Raw genomic sequence first — 16,285 nt, 5'->3', positions numbered from 1 at the left:
AACTGCTACCTTCTTAGTGATGCCTTCCTTATCTGCCCTGTCTAAAAGCTCAATCCCTTCCCTGTCACTTCCATTCCCCTTCCCTATTAGTGACTTTTTCCTAGCACTGATTATCTATAATACTTTTTATTTTGTCTATTGTCTGTTCCCCCACTGTAATGTAGACTCTATGGTGGGGAGAAGTTTGTGACTGTGACGTTCACTGCCAGATCGCCAGCCTTTGTAATAATTCCTGACCCCATAGTAGATGCTCAGTAAATATTTGCTGAAGGAAAGAGTGAATGGTTATGTTGTTTTCCCACATTTGGGTACACACCGTAATTTACTAAATAATCCCCTACTGATGGTCATTTAGGTTTGCAGGTTGCCCTACTTTTATGAACAAAGCTGTATTGAACAGTCTTACACATATATTTTTGTATTATTATAGGATAAATTCATAGAGGTGGAGTTGTGAGTTTAAAGGATATACACTTTTTTTTTTTTTTTTTTTTTTTTTTGCGGTACGCGGGCCTCTCACTGCCGCAGCCCCTCCCGCTGCAGAGCGCAGGCTCCGCAGCACGTGGGATCCTCCCGGACCAGGGCATGAACCCGCGTCCCCCGCATCGGCAGGCAGACTCTCAACCACTGAGCCACCAGGGAAGCCCTAGGATATACACATTTTAAATTTTGAATACTTGTCTCCCACTCCCCTTCCTCTCCTAAGGAAAAAGGTATTATCAAATTACAGTCCTGCTACGAGTGTGTAAGGATACCCATTTCTCTATGCCCTTGCCTACACTGATTGTAATCAACTTTTAAGCCTTTGCCAATCTGATAGATGAAAATGATATCTCATCTTAATTTGAATTTCTTTCATATATAAGTAAAGTTGAGTACCATTTTATATACTTATTTACCTTTTTATTTACTTTTCTGTGTATCTCTTTTTTTCTATTGTTCCATTAGGTTGTTTTGCTTGTGTTTCGCCAACGCATCTTTGTTTGCTTTGGTACATTTCCTGTCTGTAGGCTGCAACCAGATATAACCCAGAGAACAGTATACATCTGGGCCACAGCTATTCTCTGCCTAGAAAATTTCTAACCCTGGTGTTAACATCTTCATCTCTTCTTCTTGCTCACGTTTTTATTTATTAGTAAAAACAATCCTATAAACATATAGCAGATGTTGGCTATGTGCTAGGCACTGTGCTCAGCATTTTATTTATTTTTAAAAATCTATTTTAATGTCATAGCAGCCCTATCAGGTAGTACTAGTTTGTCTCTGTATATATAATTTATATAGAGAGAGAAACTGAGGGATGGTGCTGGAGATCACACAGCTAGTAAGTGCTTAAAGCCAGGATTTGAACCTAAGCAGGGTGGCTCCAGAGCCTGCCCTGCTAACCACCAAGCTCTGTTGCCTCCAGTGTGGGCAGTGGGTTATGCTGCCCATTCTGTTTTCAGGAGATGCTTCTGCCCATATGTCCCTATTCAGAAAATTGACTACAGTTACTGGAACAAGAGAAAGGTATTCATGTTCAGGTCTGGGAGTTTTATCTTATAAGCTAGTTTTCATTACATGGTTCAAAATCGAAATAATAAAACAAAAGGTATATAGTGAAAATTTTCACTCCCACTCTTGTCTCATCCACTCTATTTCCCCGTGCTCTATTTTTGCTAGTTTCTGTGTATACTTCCTGTGTTGCTTTATATACTTATAAACAAAATAAATGAATATATATACATGCACACAGGCATACCTTGTTTCATTGCACTTTGCAGATACTGCATTTTTTACAAATTGAAGGTTTGTGGCAACCCTGCATTGTCAGATGATTCTTAGCATTTTAGCAGTAAAGTATTTTAAATTAAAGTGTATATGTTTTTAGACCTAATGCTATTGCACACTTAATAGAGTACACTGTAGTGTAAACATAACTTTTTTATGCACTGAGAAATTAAAAAAAACTTATGTGATTTGCTTTATTGCAACATTTGCTTTATTGAAGTAGTCTGGAACCGAACCCACAATATCTCTGAGGTGTGCCTATGTATAATTTTCCCCTTTCTTACATATAAGGTAGCATGTTATATATACTTTTTTGCACTTTGTTTTTTCACTCAGCTCATCCAAAGGTTTTAAGACAATTTTATTCATCAGATATTTTTTCAGTGCCTCTTTATACAAGGCACTGTGCTGGCTTTAGAGGAATATACAAAGAAGCATGAAACAGAAATCTCTGGCCTCAGGGACTTTACAGTTCTTCAGGCTGAGAGCATAAATGAAAACAAAGTGTGGTGTTTATATGACATGTTACTTTCTTGACTGATTGAGGCTTCAATACAAAGCACACTTAGCCTGCTGAAGGTAGTGAACGTGTACCTTGGTCTTTCGAGTTACTGAATAATAGGTATCTGGAGCACAAGATCTATGCCTTATTTATCCTAATATCCTCTTCAGGACTTTATGGTTGAAAAATGAATCTGTGCTTGTATTAAGTATAGACTTCAAGGAAACTTTTAATTCATTTTTCATGAGCCCAAAGGACAATTTTTAGAATTGTTTTGATTTTGGAATTCATCCCTGCCTGAGGGGTCTTGTGAAATTGGATTGAAATGAAATTTTCATGTGCCTAATTAGAACAGAAGGAGGATGGCTCATCTATAGAGGGTGTGTTTCGGTGGGGATCTTCTTCTTTTCCCTCTACTGAGTCTTCCTCCTTTGTTTCCTCCTACCCATGGGCAAAAAGTGAAAAAGAGTCAGTTAATCCCAACTACATAACAGTGTTTTGTGGCTGTGGGCACGCTACCCTCGATTTATTTGTTTTGGGTCTCAGCTTGTGTTTATAACAACCTAATTCTGTTGAAAGACATCTTTGTTCAGAACCCCTCCAACAGTTCTAGACATTCCAGGAGCCATGAGGAGGCAGTATGATATAGTGGTTGAAAGCGTAGACTCTGGAACCAGCCTGCTGGCATTGAATTCTGAACCCTCCATTTTGGCTATGACAAGTTACTGAACTTCTATCTATTTTCACCGTCCCCAAGTAGACATCATAAATGTTAGAGGTCTATGAATTGATTCAGTTTATTTTTCCCGCTGAGCTTTACAGCCAAGGACGAGAACTGAAAGAGGAAATCTAGCACTTAATGTTTCTCTAAGCACTTTTCATCAGAGATCATAATGCACGTTACACATGTAACGTGCACATATTACACACATATAACACGTGAACTGTCTAAGCATCTCAGTGCTTAATCTGGTGCAAGGAATATTCTTCTTTGATGGAACATGAATCCCAAAGAAGAAAAGCCAGCATTAAAGGTCACACAGAGTTAGAAGTAGTAATAGAATGTGGGTTTTCTCTTAGCCTCCTGTCCTTGGCTGCCAAACTGTTCTCTGAAGAATGATTTGTGAGAGGCCTTTTCCTTTGGAAGCCTGTTACTGTCACAACAAGAAAAGAATCTCTTTGGAGGTGTATTTTGGGGCACAGGATAGGCTTTTTCCTCCCCATCGTTTTTGTTGTAGGAGTCTGGTGCTGCTGCACATCTGATTTGGGAGAAGAGGGAAACACTCTGTTGCTCTTTACAGGGCTAGAGATGAGTGGGGAACATGGCCTGTCAGGGTGTGCCTGTTACCCCTGCATGCCTGGAAACCCATCAAGTAGTCTCTGCAGGGTAAGGGAGTTGCATTGCTTCAGAGTCTTTTGGACATTTGGACATCTTCTTTGCATCACAGTCAATCTGATCTGTTCCCTTAGGCTCTTTATTGAGAAACTACCAAAGCATCGAGATTACAAATCGGCTGTCATTCCTGAAAAGAAAGACACAGTAAAGGTGGGTCTTCACTTTAACTGTTGCCCATCTAAAAGCTTCAGAGAAGCACAGACTAACTCCAAAATATAAGTAGCAGTATCTGCATATGAGCATCATATCCTGCAAATAGGAGATAAGGCCATTTCACTAGATCAGTTACGAAATATCAGGTATGGTATGGTAGGGGGTATTTTAAATTAAATTATTTAAATTTAAGTAATTATTTAAATGTTTTTAGAAACATTGTTGCCATTGCCAACTTGACTTCAGTCTTTTTACTTCTCTACTTAATTAGCTGGCAATTGTTCTAACTCCCAGTTTTTGATTTTGTGTCTCAGAAATTAAAGGAGATTGCATTTCCCAAAGCAGAAGAGCTGAAAGCAGAACTGTTAAAACGATATACCAAAGAATATATAGAGTATAATGAAGAAAAAGTGAGTATGTAATAGCAAAAACAAAAAAAAGAAATTATTTTGGTTTCTTAGGCTGTGACCTAGGATTCTAATAGATATTTCAGCAGGTCTTGTGATCTTAATGTGATATTTTACTTTATTGGCAAAGACCAGAAACTCAAAAAAGGTGTTTAGGCTGAGGATTCTAATACAGATTTAGCCTGCTTATCTAAGAGGATGACTTGAGGGACAGAATATCTATTGCTTGTCTGCTATGTCTAGAGCTAGAACCTAAGAACAATGAAAATTGCACTAAAGTATAGGGTTTTTAGATCAGAGAATTTGGGATATTTGATACACATTTGATTATATCCAACATAGGATATACCTGTTTATAATAATTGGGGTTTTTTTTTCAAGCTATTTTCAAATGATTCTTGTTAGGAAGAGTCAGTTAAAATACATGAGAAGCTCTGAGGCAGTGTCATTGGTCTGTGTCAGGTGAGAACACACGCTGCAAGCACTTCCACATTCTTCTGTACACTCTACTGAATTCTGTTCTGGACTATGATGTTGAAAATCAGCAGAGAGGTGAACAGCTATGCATTTCTAAGGTACCCAGTGAGTGAAAACCTTCATGAAGGAGATTGTTACTTGATGTTTCTTAGTAGTTTAAAATGTCACTCTATATTGGACCAATCACCAGAAAATTGCAGAGGCTTCATTCAGGGTTAAAATTCAATAGAGACCCCCAACATGGCAGTTGTAGGTTTGGATTTGGTTCTGTTTCACAGCCTTACTGGGGATACAGAATGTATACATGGCACACCAGAGGCTAAAATTGTATGATACAGATTATGAGGTGCAGACAGTAAGTTGCCTTGAGATTTTGGTAAAGAAGAGAATGCATTAGTTAAGGTCATTGGGAAAGGGTACCGAGAGGATCAGGACTTTACCTGTTTTTGCAGAACAGGTGTATGGCAGTTAGATAGACAGGAGCAGCAGCTGTTCCACGGGTGTAGAGTTACTAAGGGAAGCATGAATTCTGTGTTGGGGACTCACGCTAGAGCAGAAGTACATTTGGGGCAATCTCCCTGCTGAAAAGCCTTGTCCTCCTAAGATGTGAAGTCACTTGAGTGTAAAGTGTTAGCCTAACTCCTATTCGTTCTTTGTAGAAGAAGGAAGAGGAAGAATTTGCCCGAAACGTAGCCCTCCAGCAAGAGCTGGAAAAGGAAAGACAGAGGGTGGCACAACAGAAGCAGCAACAGTTGGAGCAGGAACAGTTCCACGCCTTCGAGGAGATGATCCGGAACCAGGAACTAGAAAAAGAACGACTGAAAATTGTACAGGAGTTTGGGAAGGTGGACCCTGGCCTGGACGGCCCACTGGTACCTGACTTAGAGAAGCCCTCCCTAGATGTGTTCCCCACGACACCTGTTATATACACACAGCCTTCGGACTGTAATACAACTGTAAGGCCTGCCAAGCCACCTGTAGTGGATAGATCCTTGAAACCTGGAGCATTGAGCAACTCGGAAGGTAGTGAATTCATTTGCTTCCGTACTCTTCTACCTCAGCTGCAGCCAAACAGGGTGTCATTCCAGGAGATTCAGCTACAGCTGCCTCCATGATCCCACTCATTAGGCCCTGGTCACAGAAATCCATTTGATTAATATTACCATACTGTGTTCTATCACAGCTATATTATAAAGTGGACTTTGCTTAAGACATATAGTTGACCTGGGCCAGGTCGATTTTCTGAAGAGCTAATAACATCCTTGAAAGTCAGACCCTCAGCTTTTAAGGGTTATACAGAGATTTGAAATGTTCAGTGAACTAGAGACCACTGTTGACCTTTTGTAAAGGAAATTTGAGATCTATAGTACCACTTTACAAATTCAGCCACTGACCTTTAAATAATAAAAAAGAGCTAGTGAATTGTGCTTGGCCTGCAAATGTCCCTGATTGGTCAGGAGTTTAGTCAAGGTCAGTATTGTATGTAGTCAGTGATAATTCAGCCTAGCCATGAAAAACTGTTGAGTCTTTCCTCCTCTCACCAGTGTACGGCTATCTGAGAAAATAACAATAGCGGCAAAATGAGCATGCCTTGATTATTAGAATAGATCATCTTTTTGTTAGGAATTGTCTTTCAAGTAGTCATTAAGGAATTCAGCTTCGCAGAAGATCCACTTAAGAGGACAAGGTAAGGGTGGACAAGGGGTGCTGGACGCTTGAAGCCTGGCCTTCAGGGTTTCTCCCCATGTACTCGGCAGGACTGTCTCTCACTATTTTTCCTGAATAGCTCAGAAACTTCTTTTAAGCAGTAGTTTACCCCTGTGTTATGAATGATTAAAGCCGCTTTTCTTTCCTTAAAATAACGTGCTCCCAATGGCTGTGACAAGAGGTTGGAGAAGAGACTTTACAGCCCTTTTTCTTCTGCCATAAGGATGAGATCCCCACGCGCTGCCTACAGTTGTGGGACCCCAGTGATTTAGCATCGCTCTCCCAGGGCTGCCAACTCTGAGGTCTGCTTGGGGAGGCTGTGCCCCATGATCTCAGACGTTTCTTCTTTCTCCGTTACAGCTCCTACAATCGATGGGCTGCGCCACGTGGTGGTGCCTGGGAAGCTCTGCCCGCAGTTTCTCCAGTTGGCCAGTGCCAGCACTGCCCGGGGAGTAGAGACATGTGGAATTCTCTGTGGAAAACTGGTAAAAGACAAATGCTTTCCTGAGCTGAGACTGTTTCTTCCCCCTTGGCCCCCTGTGGCTCTCAGAGCAGATATCCAGAGTCAGTTACTCTTTGTGCCAGTCCTTCTGCCAAAGAGCCGTGGGCAGCGTAATGCAACGTCACCTTGATTTTAGTGACCCTGTATTTGATTGATTTTCAAAGTCCCTTGAACTGAACTGATTATTTTAATGCCAGTGGTAAGAAATACCTAATTCTAAACTTGGTAGGAGGATCCTGTATATCAGCTTTTGAACACCGACTTTACGGCAGGACCTGGGAATATGAAATATGTAAGGCACAGAGCATGTGTCCGCAAAAAGTACCCAAGCACTTTGGAGAGATGGGAGATATACACCAAAAGATAGATAGTATGCCGACTAGTATGTACAATAAAAGCAGTAGGAATTATGAGGAAAGAAGGATCATTAAATGGAGGTGCTTAGAGAACCCATTGCTAACTGCTGAATCAATAAACACATAAGGTGGAGTGGACTTACACTGAGCTTTAAAGGATGGGGAGGGCTTAGAGAACTAGGAAAAGGAAACTACTCTAGACGTGAACAGAGGAAGAGAAATGGTACTATACCCAGAGCTTCTTCAGGATCATGAGTAGACCTCTTTGGCTGCAGCAGGGAATTCCCACAGGGCTGTGGGCATCTGTGGCTTTGCAGAGGGCCCCAGGCAATGTACTTGGGCAGTCAGGGTTGTGAACATAAGGGACTCACCTCACGAAGAAGACTCACGCTGGGGGGACGGGCCTTCGCTTGTACAGATGTTTAACTTGCCACTGCTGTGACAGAGTGGGGTTGCCTAAGTGCCAGGGAATTGTGATGAGCTGTTTTCTCATTTGACAGATGAGGAATGAATTTACCGTTACCCATGTCCTCATCCCCAAGCAAAGTGCTGGGTCTGATTATTGCAACACCGAGAACGAAGAAGAGCTTTTCCTCATACAGGATCAGCAGGGTCTCATCACACTGGGCTGGATTCACGTAAGCAATTCCGAGCTCTCCAGGGCTTCGTCTCCTCTTCTCACGTGGTGTTATCAACACACTGCTTATTTGTTTCTTGGAGCAGAGTGAATTGTATCCAGACTATTTAGATGGTTGTATTTCCCTCTGTTGATGCAGACTTGACTTCCCTAGCGTACTTAACTGCTTGCACCACAGTATTGATTTCTAGGCATTACTTAGGGCTTTTTAACTTAAAATTTTTTAATGGAAATGAACTTGTTTCCCTAAAGTCCCAATTCCCCTGTGAGCATGAACAGTAATAGGATGCTAGCGTAGAGTATATGTGTACCTTGACAGTAGAGGCTATGCCTTACTTTGTACAAAGGTATATAAGGTATATATAAGGTATATAAATGAAAGGTATATATAAGGTATATAAATGAAAGATATATAAATCAATATATTTTAAATGAGCCAAGGAAGTTAATTCAGATGCCTCCATTTGGTCTTTCTTAAAGCAACCTATACTTTTACGTAAGTCAGAAGGGCCACCAATATAGGAGATTTTCAAGTGTCTGCATGTCTTAACAGTCTTCTGGTAATATTCAGGTAAAATATAATTCCATCCCTAAAGATTACTTCTTAATTTTTCTTTCTATTCCTTTTCAACCCCTCATTCTCATAGACCAAGCTGTTTTCCATGTTGTGTGACAGGGTCACATACAAACAAGGCAGCTCATTTCTGGATTTGGGAAGATTGCACACATTTGTGTGTTAGAATTTGGGAAATACTGACCTGTGAGGCAGTCAGTGTGCCTCTGTCCTTCCATAAATATTTGCCTTTTATTGTGTATCCCCCATTATAGTACATGGGGAGTAGAAAACTTGTACCTTATCCACCAGGGGATACAAATTTGAGTAAGACATGATTTTAGGGCTTCCCTGGTGGCGCAGTGGTTGAGAGTCCGCCTGCCGATGCAGGGGACACGGGTTCGTGCCCCGGTCCAGGAAGATCCCACATGCCACGGAGCGGCTGGGCCCGTGAGCCATGGCCGCTGAGCCTGCACATCTGGAGCCTGTGCTCCGCAACGGGAGAGGCCACAACAGTGAGAGGCCCGCGTACCGCGCAAAAAAAAAAAAAAAGATATGATTTTAGTCTCATAAAGGAGACTGACATATAGACAAGTCATAACTCTTCATGTGAGGCAGAATGTGCCAAGTGCCTCAAGAGGTGCCAACAGCCCTGTGGAATTCAGAGGAGGGAAGGATCACACCTGGGGTGATTTTCTAGAATTTTGACAAGGTGAGCCAAGGGAGAGTTCCATACAGAGGGGACAACATTGGAATAGGCAGACTGTGATCCTGGAGCATTGAGTGGTCCAGTTTTCTGGGGCTTATGGTTCTTATCAGGAAACAGTGGTAGGTAAGCTTTCACATGATACATTAGGAGCAGTGTTCTGGAGGGTTTTGGGTGGACAGGCAGGATAGTTCTGCTTTTTAGTGAGGAGGTTGAGGCAGGGAGATCATTTAAGAGGTTAATGTGATGATAAAATCTAAAAATGATGAGAGCTACGGTGATGGCAGTGCATTTGGGAAGGAAGAGATAAATGTGGGATTTCAGAGGATGTGGGGAATGAGGAAGAGAGGATGATGAGTAGAAGTGATGACTTAGAGATTTCAGGCCTGACTCATGGGAGTGGCAACGATTAATCATCTCATAAGCAAAAGCAGAGGCTCCAGCAGGAGAACTTATTTGGAAGTGGGGCAAATGGTGTCTTCAGTTGTGAGTATTTGACATTATATTGGTGGAGGTAATTATCAGGCAGTTGGAACTTGGGAACAAGGTCTAGGTGGGAAGAGAACCGGGAGGCCTCCGCATAGAGCTGACCTTGGAAGCCCTGGAACTGGAGGAGGGTGGAGAGCAAGAAGAGATTCACTGGCAGCTTGAAGGACAGGCCACTTAGGGGAGCGTAGGGAGTAGTCAGTCACGAAGCAAGGAGATGTCAGAGAAAGGTGAGGGGAGTGTTAAGGCACAGATGCCAAAGGAGGAGGAACGTCTTAAGAAGAAGCTTCAGGATGTTAACTACGCCACATGCTGCAGAGAGATGAAGACTTGTATGAGCCCTTTGGATTTGATGAGGTCATTGATGACCTCAACTTAGTGGGTTTTAGGCAGATTAAAAAGGTTTAAGAAGTAATGGGTATTGAGGTTGTGGTGATAGTGAGATATATACTGATTTTTTGAAGAGCTTAGCACTGACTAAAGGAAAGGAAAGAGGTGGAATGGTGGCTTAAGGAATAGCCAGGTTGAGAGCATTTGCTTGATTTATGGTTTAGTGTGAAAATGTGTTCTGTTTTTATTTTGTTTTTTTTTAAACCTTTATTTTTGAAATGTGTAGAAGAAAGTACATAAAATAAATGTACACTTTAATGAATCATTAAATAAACATCTGTGCGCACACATTACCTAGGTCAAGAAATAGAGCGTCGCCAGAAGCACACTCCCAACCTCCATGTCCTGCCCAGTCACCCTTCCTCTCTGGTATAGATAGTCCCTCACTTGACATTTCTGGAAATTCTTTGCTTTTCTTTATAGCTTTACCACCTAAGTGTGTATCCCTAAACTCAATCGTTTAGTTTTGCCTGGTTTTGAACTTTATGTAAATAGAATTATATAATATGTATCCTTTTGTACTTGGCTTCTTTTGCTCAATTTTTTTTTTTTTTTTTTTTTTTTTGCGGTACGCGGGCCTCTCACTGTTGTGGTCTCTCCCGTTGCGGAGCACAGGCTCCGGACGCACAGGCTCAGCGGCCATGGCTCACGGGCCCAGCCGCTCCGCGGCATGTGGGATCTTCCCGGACCGGGGCACGAACCCGTGTCCCCTGCATCAGCAGGCGGACTCCCAACCACTGCGCCACCAGGGAAGCCCTTTTGCTCAGTTTTTAAGGTTCATCTGCATTCTTGTGTATAGTTGTCTGAACATTTTTTTTATATATTTATTTATTTTTGGCTGCGTTGGGTCTTCGTTGCTGAGCGCAGGCTTTCTTTAGTTGCGGCGCGTGGGGGCTACTCTTCGTTGCAGTGCATGGTCTTATTGCAGTGGCTTCTCTTGTTGCGGAGCACGGGCTCTAGGTGCGCAGGCTCAGTAGTTGTGGCGCACGGGCTTAGTTGCTCCGTGGCATGTGGGATCTTCCTGGACCAGGGCTGAAACCCGTGTCGCCTGCATTGGCAGGCAGATTCTTAACCACTGCGCCACCAGGGAAGTCCCTGAACATGTTTTTAAGCCCAGTGAGCTGGTGGAGTATAGTGGAGCCTGTGCAGGAGATGTCAGAGGTCCGGAGAGACAAGGTAACGTGAAGATAGGAAAGTATTAAATCAAAAGTACAAAAGGGGGTCATCTTCATATGGGGGAGAAAACACTCACTCCTCTGAGACAGAACTGAAGGAAGAAAGAAAGATACAGCGAGATTTTTGAGGTTATAATTGGAGGGGTTGAGGGAACTCATTTTAGGTGATCTTGCGATCAGCAAGGTTGAAGTCTAGATCCACTGCCCAGCAGGAGGAGACAGGGAAGTTTAAAAACTGGAGAAGATGGGGAAAGTTTGGAATAATTTCTGTTTAGGCTTCAGGTAGATCTTAGCCACAAATGAGTAAAAGGATTTTTAATATCAGTGAGGGCCTAGCTAGGAAGAAATTTAGAGCCTAAATTGATAGTATTCCAGCTTTTTTTCCCCATGATATTTCTGTAGCATTCCTTCCTAACTTGGGATTGAAAGCAAACAAAAGCAGACCATAACGTTTGCTCAGATCTTAAACTTGGCAAGAGGAGAAGGCAAAAGGTCAGTTCTTCCTTCTGTACTTTGCCAGCTATAAATCAGGTTCCCTGGTCCAAAACTTCGTATGGTCATGTTTACCACCAGCTATTGTGTGACCCCCAGCTCAGTATTCGAGGCACTGCTTCACCTTGTCTCACCTGGCATTGCTCTCCTGTGGCTGCCCAGAGCATTCACTCTCCTCACTTATTTCTGCTCCTTTGGTGTATTGTTTTCTCTTCATAAAAATGCCTGCCTCTGTCTCCAGCATGGTGGGCACAGTGAGCATAACTGGTTTTTCAAGAAACTTGACTGTAAAGGGAAGGAGAGAAGGTGCAGTAGTTAGCGGGCAGCAGAGGCTCAAACAAGATTTTTTGGTTTAGTTTAACAATTATTTATCGATCCCCTGCTATGTGTCTGTATATCATCTTTCTAGCTAGCCCAACTTTAGATTGGAGGCCTTCATCAGCTTGTGTAGGTCTTATTTGTTCTCAGTTAAAATTTCAGGCTGTAACCATGGGGTGCAGGATGTTGGCACAGGCCGTTTGTCCTTAACAGTCTATAGGATCATATTCTTATTAGGTAGAGACTGTTTCTCCCTCGTGGTCATGAAAGTCCTTTCCTTCCCCAGGCAGACCCGTGTGTAGATTTACTGTCATCACTCAGCTAACAGGTTCCTGTATCGCAGACCTCTTCCACAATGAGCTGGTCACAGCATTCTATGCAGTTGTGCTTCTCAGATGAGGCTTCACATAAGAATCATTTAATGAGCTTTAAAGAAAAAAATGTCCTTCTCAGGATGGATATTTCCAGGGTGGGGTGCAGGAGCCTGTGCTTTTGACAAGTTCCTCAGAAGCTTCATTTTTTGCACAGCAGGGTTGAAAACACTGGTCAAGGGCACATACTGATTTTCTGTGCTTTTCTGTCAGTAAAGATTGGTGGTCGTTTTGAGTCATATTGGGTCTTCCTTTTTCCATCCTTGTTGTCTCACATTCCCTCTGAGATGAACGTAAGTCATTATATGGTCCGTTTGTGTACAAAGAGTGTGCTCAATGAAACATTAAATAACTGGGGGATTCCAGTGGTTAGGACTCAGTGCCTTCACTGCTGTGGCCCAGGTTCAATACATGGTTGGGGAACTAAGATCCCACAAGCCACGAGGCGTGGCCAAAAAAAAAAACCATTAAGTAACTGAAAACAAATGAGATAAACTGAATGTAATTTAGATGGTGCTTTAACTGATTAACCTCAAAATTCAATTTCTTGGTCTTTTTCTCAAATATGACAGGGTCCTTTGTGTGATTTAACTACCCTTCTGAAATCCCAGTAACCCTCTGCCTCCATATCCTTGAGAGATATGCTTTAACCACAGGACAGCTTTTGCCACTTTTGCCTATAGAGCCCCAGACTCATGCTTCACCTTTTAACCTGTCCATCAGGAAGAAGAATCATTCATCTAACTGTGCTTTGTTAAGTCCTTGACTTCTACTGGGTTGTTGTATTGGGCAGCATGTACTGTCTGATCCAGTGTGGGAGATGCCATTTGTCAAGAGAGCTTGTGAGGAGCCAGATAAGCCTTCATGGTCAAGTAGAAATTGAGTCTCTTCACATACTCATGTTACACTCTACCCGTTTACAGGGCTGGGAAGGAGGCTCACTACTTATTATGAACTTCAGGGATATTCCTCATGGCTGCTAATGGCTTTGTACGTAAGGAGGTCGTGGCAAGTTACTGAGAATGACTCAGCTCTACCTTCCTTCATGGGCCAGGCTTGACTGTGTCTTCTCGCTGAAGGGGTCCCTGCCTTCTTCTCTCTTCCCAGACTCATCCCACGCAGACCGCCTTCCTCTCCAGCGTTGACCTGCACACCCACTGCTCCTACCAGATGATGTTGCCGGAGTCAATAGCCATTGTTTGTTCCCCCAGGTTCCAGGAGTAAGTACACGGGGTGCGGTTCAGGGTTTTGCAAGGAGGTAGCGGGGGGAAAGCCTCAGAGGAAATGTTCTCCATTCTTAAGACCTTGTTCTCTGTAAAATATATAGACTGTGGTATTGATTGGCTTTTTAAAAAGGCTTCCTTTTAAGCCCTGTATCCTGATAAACCTACTCTACTTGTTCACAAAAGTATCCAAGCAACAACCTAGATGCTTTTATAAGAAAAGGACATAAAAAATTTGAAGTGTTTGACTTAAAGCAGTAGGAATTTCAAGAGATTGATATCAGATTAGAAAATTTCAAAATCCAACAGATTATCTCCAAAAGTTAACTTCTTTTTCATTCTAAATCCTGTTATTTACTATGAATTCTGCCAGTAAAACTAGCGTGGTGGCAGTGATGAGTCATTCTCTAACTGATTCATTCACCAAAGAGACCTATGAGCCAGCATACTTTTGAAGCTGTCTCAAAGTGAGCTGTTCACTGCTCTGTGTGTGTGTTTCTGTGTGTGTGTGTGTGATTGAGGGGACGCCTTTGCTTGATTCTAGACCTGCTTTTTCTTATTTCAGAACTGGATTCTTTAGACTAACTGACCACGGACTAGAGGAGATTTCTTCCTGTCGCCAGAAAGGATTTCATCCACACAGCAAGGATCCACCTCTCTTCTGTGTATGTATCTATGTAGAAGAAATCGGAGCTGTGCTTTAACCAGGGAGGACAGTCAGAGTTGATGAGGCACACTGTCCTCTGTGACACACATAGAAGATCAGCCTTGTCACTTATTTTTCCAAATCTTCCTAATAAAAACATATGGGAAGCAGCGTGGGATAGGAAGGAGTTTGAGTCTTAGCTCTGCTACTTAAGGACTGTGTGTCTTTGATCAAGTTACTTAACCTTCCTGGGCCTCAGCTTTCTCATCTGTAAATGGAGATGATAATAATAATAATACATACTTGAATAGGGTTATTGACAGGATTAAATGAAGTGATGCACAGAAAGTACCAAGTGCAGTAGCTTGCTTATCAAATGTTAGGTTTTCTCCTTCATCATCATCTGTTGCTAAGCCTGCACTTCAATAAGAGATTTGAATTCAAAAGAAAAAGCCACTTAAGCAAAGTAGATTTAATTTTGGAATTTTGCTTTTAATTTGATTTTAGATAACAGGGATTTTTATGACCTTCTTAGGAAGTTTTTTTTCCCCAAGTGGTATTCTGTGAGTAAAAACCTTCAGTTGCTGATAAGTATGTTTCAATTTTTCCCCTCAAATCTAATGTGATAGTATTGCTTCACTCCATGCTGGCCATGGAGTATTATTATTTCTTTTGGGTTCCCTGAAAAGTGACCAATATGGAAAAGGGACTCAGACCCTTGTCACATAAAAGAAGCTGGGGGTGTTTAGGAGAGAACCCCAGGAAGCATCTGAGAACTGACTGTAAGTGTTAGAAGAATTGTTGCATAAAAAGGTATTGGGTGTGACTCCCAGAACTAAAACTTAAGACCCTGTGGGATGACAGTTTTCAGCTGAGTATGAGAAAGAACTTTCTGGCAGACTTGTTCACAAATAGGTTAGCCTGCCTTGGAATGTAATAAATGTCTAGGTACCAGGATGTTGAAACAGAGGCTACACAATCCCCCAGAAATGCCTAGGCTTTCAGTTAGGATGAAGCCTTATGCATGCCAAGAGGGAGTATTCCCCATGTGAGAGTAGGTGTACTTTATTATCTGGTTGACATAATAACACAAAAAACTGCAATGAATTCAGCAGTTATTTAAAATAAATGTATATTTTATGAATGACTCTAGAATATACATACATTTGAAAAATAAATGAAGGTATATGGGGCCACATTGATTCAGGCTACAGCCTATGGATTCTGGGTTGGTGGAAGTAGTAATTCCCGGACCCCTTACCATAACAGCCATTTAAGTAGCAGTCTGGCTGCCAGCCTGGGAACTACTAGCCAGAATAAGCATTGTAAATAGGAGTTTTGTTTGTTTGTTTGTTTGGGTTTTTTTTAAACATATATATTTATATATCATGACAATATACAAAAGATACAAGAAGTTAGGCAGTGGACTGCTTATTGTAAATAGCTTTTAAACTTGCTTTTCAAAGATAAGAAAACATACAGGAGGTTAAGTAAACGATATCTTCCATGACTTCAACAAGTAAGGAGTTTTAAAGATGACTTTTCAGAATTTTCCAGGACTTGCCCTTTCTTTCTTTCTCCCTGTTGCAGAGCTGCAGCCACGTGACTGTTGTGGACAGAGCAGTGACCATCACAGACCTGCGATGAGAGTTGGGCTCAGACACTTCCCAAGAACTAGAAAACCGTATCAGTGTACTGTAGCCCCTTAATTTAAACTTTCCAGAAAGCTCTGGAAGCTTTTTCAAACAGAATAGAACGTGTCACCTGGGGGAGAACTGATTTTCTATTTCTGGTTTGAAAAGAAATAATTGAATATGTTTTTTAGGCACATCTGGAAAATAGCATGATCATGCTAAAGCAACTTTTCAGTCTGCCTGTAACTAAAAAATTAAGTTGAAAAAATGTTGTAATGAACACCTATGTACCCTTTGTTCTAGATTCACCAATTGTTAACATTTTTTCCCTCTCAGAGCTCCTTCTAATTTCTCTGCCAACTTGTTTATTGTTTACCTTTGGAC

At 41.8% G+C, this 16,285-nt stretch overlaps 1 protein-coding gene across 1 annotated transcript in view; it reads left to right on the top strand.

Moving 5' to 3' along the window:
• Window positions 1-15,914, top strand: part of STAMBP (STAM binding protein) — a gene marked incomplete at its 3' end in the record, with an annotated part of 29,727 nt that extends 13,813 nt beyond the window's left edge. Inside the window, exons 3-10 of the mRNA XM_079721317.1 lie at window positions 3,743-3,818; window positions 4,136-4,231; window positions 5,365-5,731; window positions 6,773-6,897; window positions 7,771-7,908; window positions 13,506-13,618; window positions 14,187-14,286; window positions 15,858-15,914. Of these exons, the coding sequence (XP_079577443.1) occupies window positions 3,743-3,818; window positions 4,136-4,231; window positions 5,365-5,731; window positions 6,773-6,897; window positions 7,771-7,908; window positions 13,506-13,618; window positions 14,187-14,286; window positions 15,858-15,914 (1,072 nt within the window). The remainder of the gene's footprint in view (window positions 1-3,742; window positions 3,819-4,135; window positions 4,232-5,364; window positions 5,732-6,772; window positions 6,898-7,770; window positions 7,909-13,505; window positions 13,619-14,186; window positions 14,287-15,857) is intronic.
• Window positions 15,915-16,285: the final 371 nt, after the last annotated feature.

The sequence above is a fragment of the Hyperoodon ampullatus genome (genome assembly GCF_949752795.1).
Source record: "Hyperoodon ampullatus genome assembly, chromosome: 15".
Classification (NCBI taxonomy): Eukaryota; Metazoa; Chordata; class Mammalia; order Artiodactyla; family Ziphiidae; genus Hyperoodon; species Hyperoodon ampullatus.
Note: the sequence above shows the minus strand (reverse complement) of the source record. Positions and strands in the feature narration are given on the sequence as shown.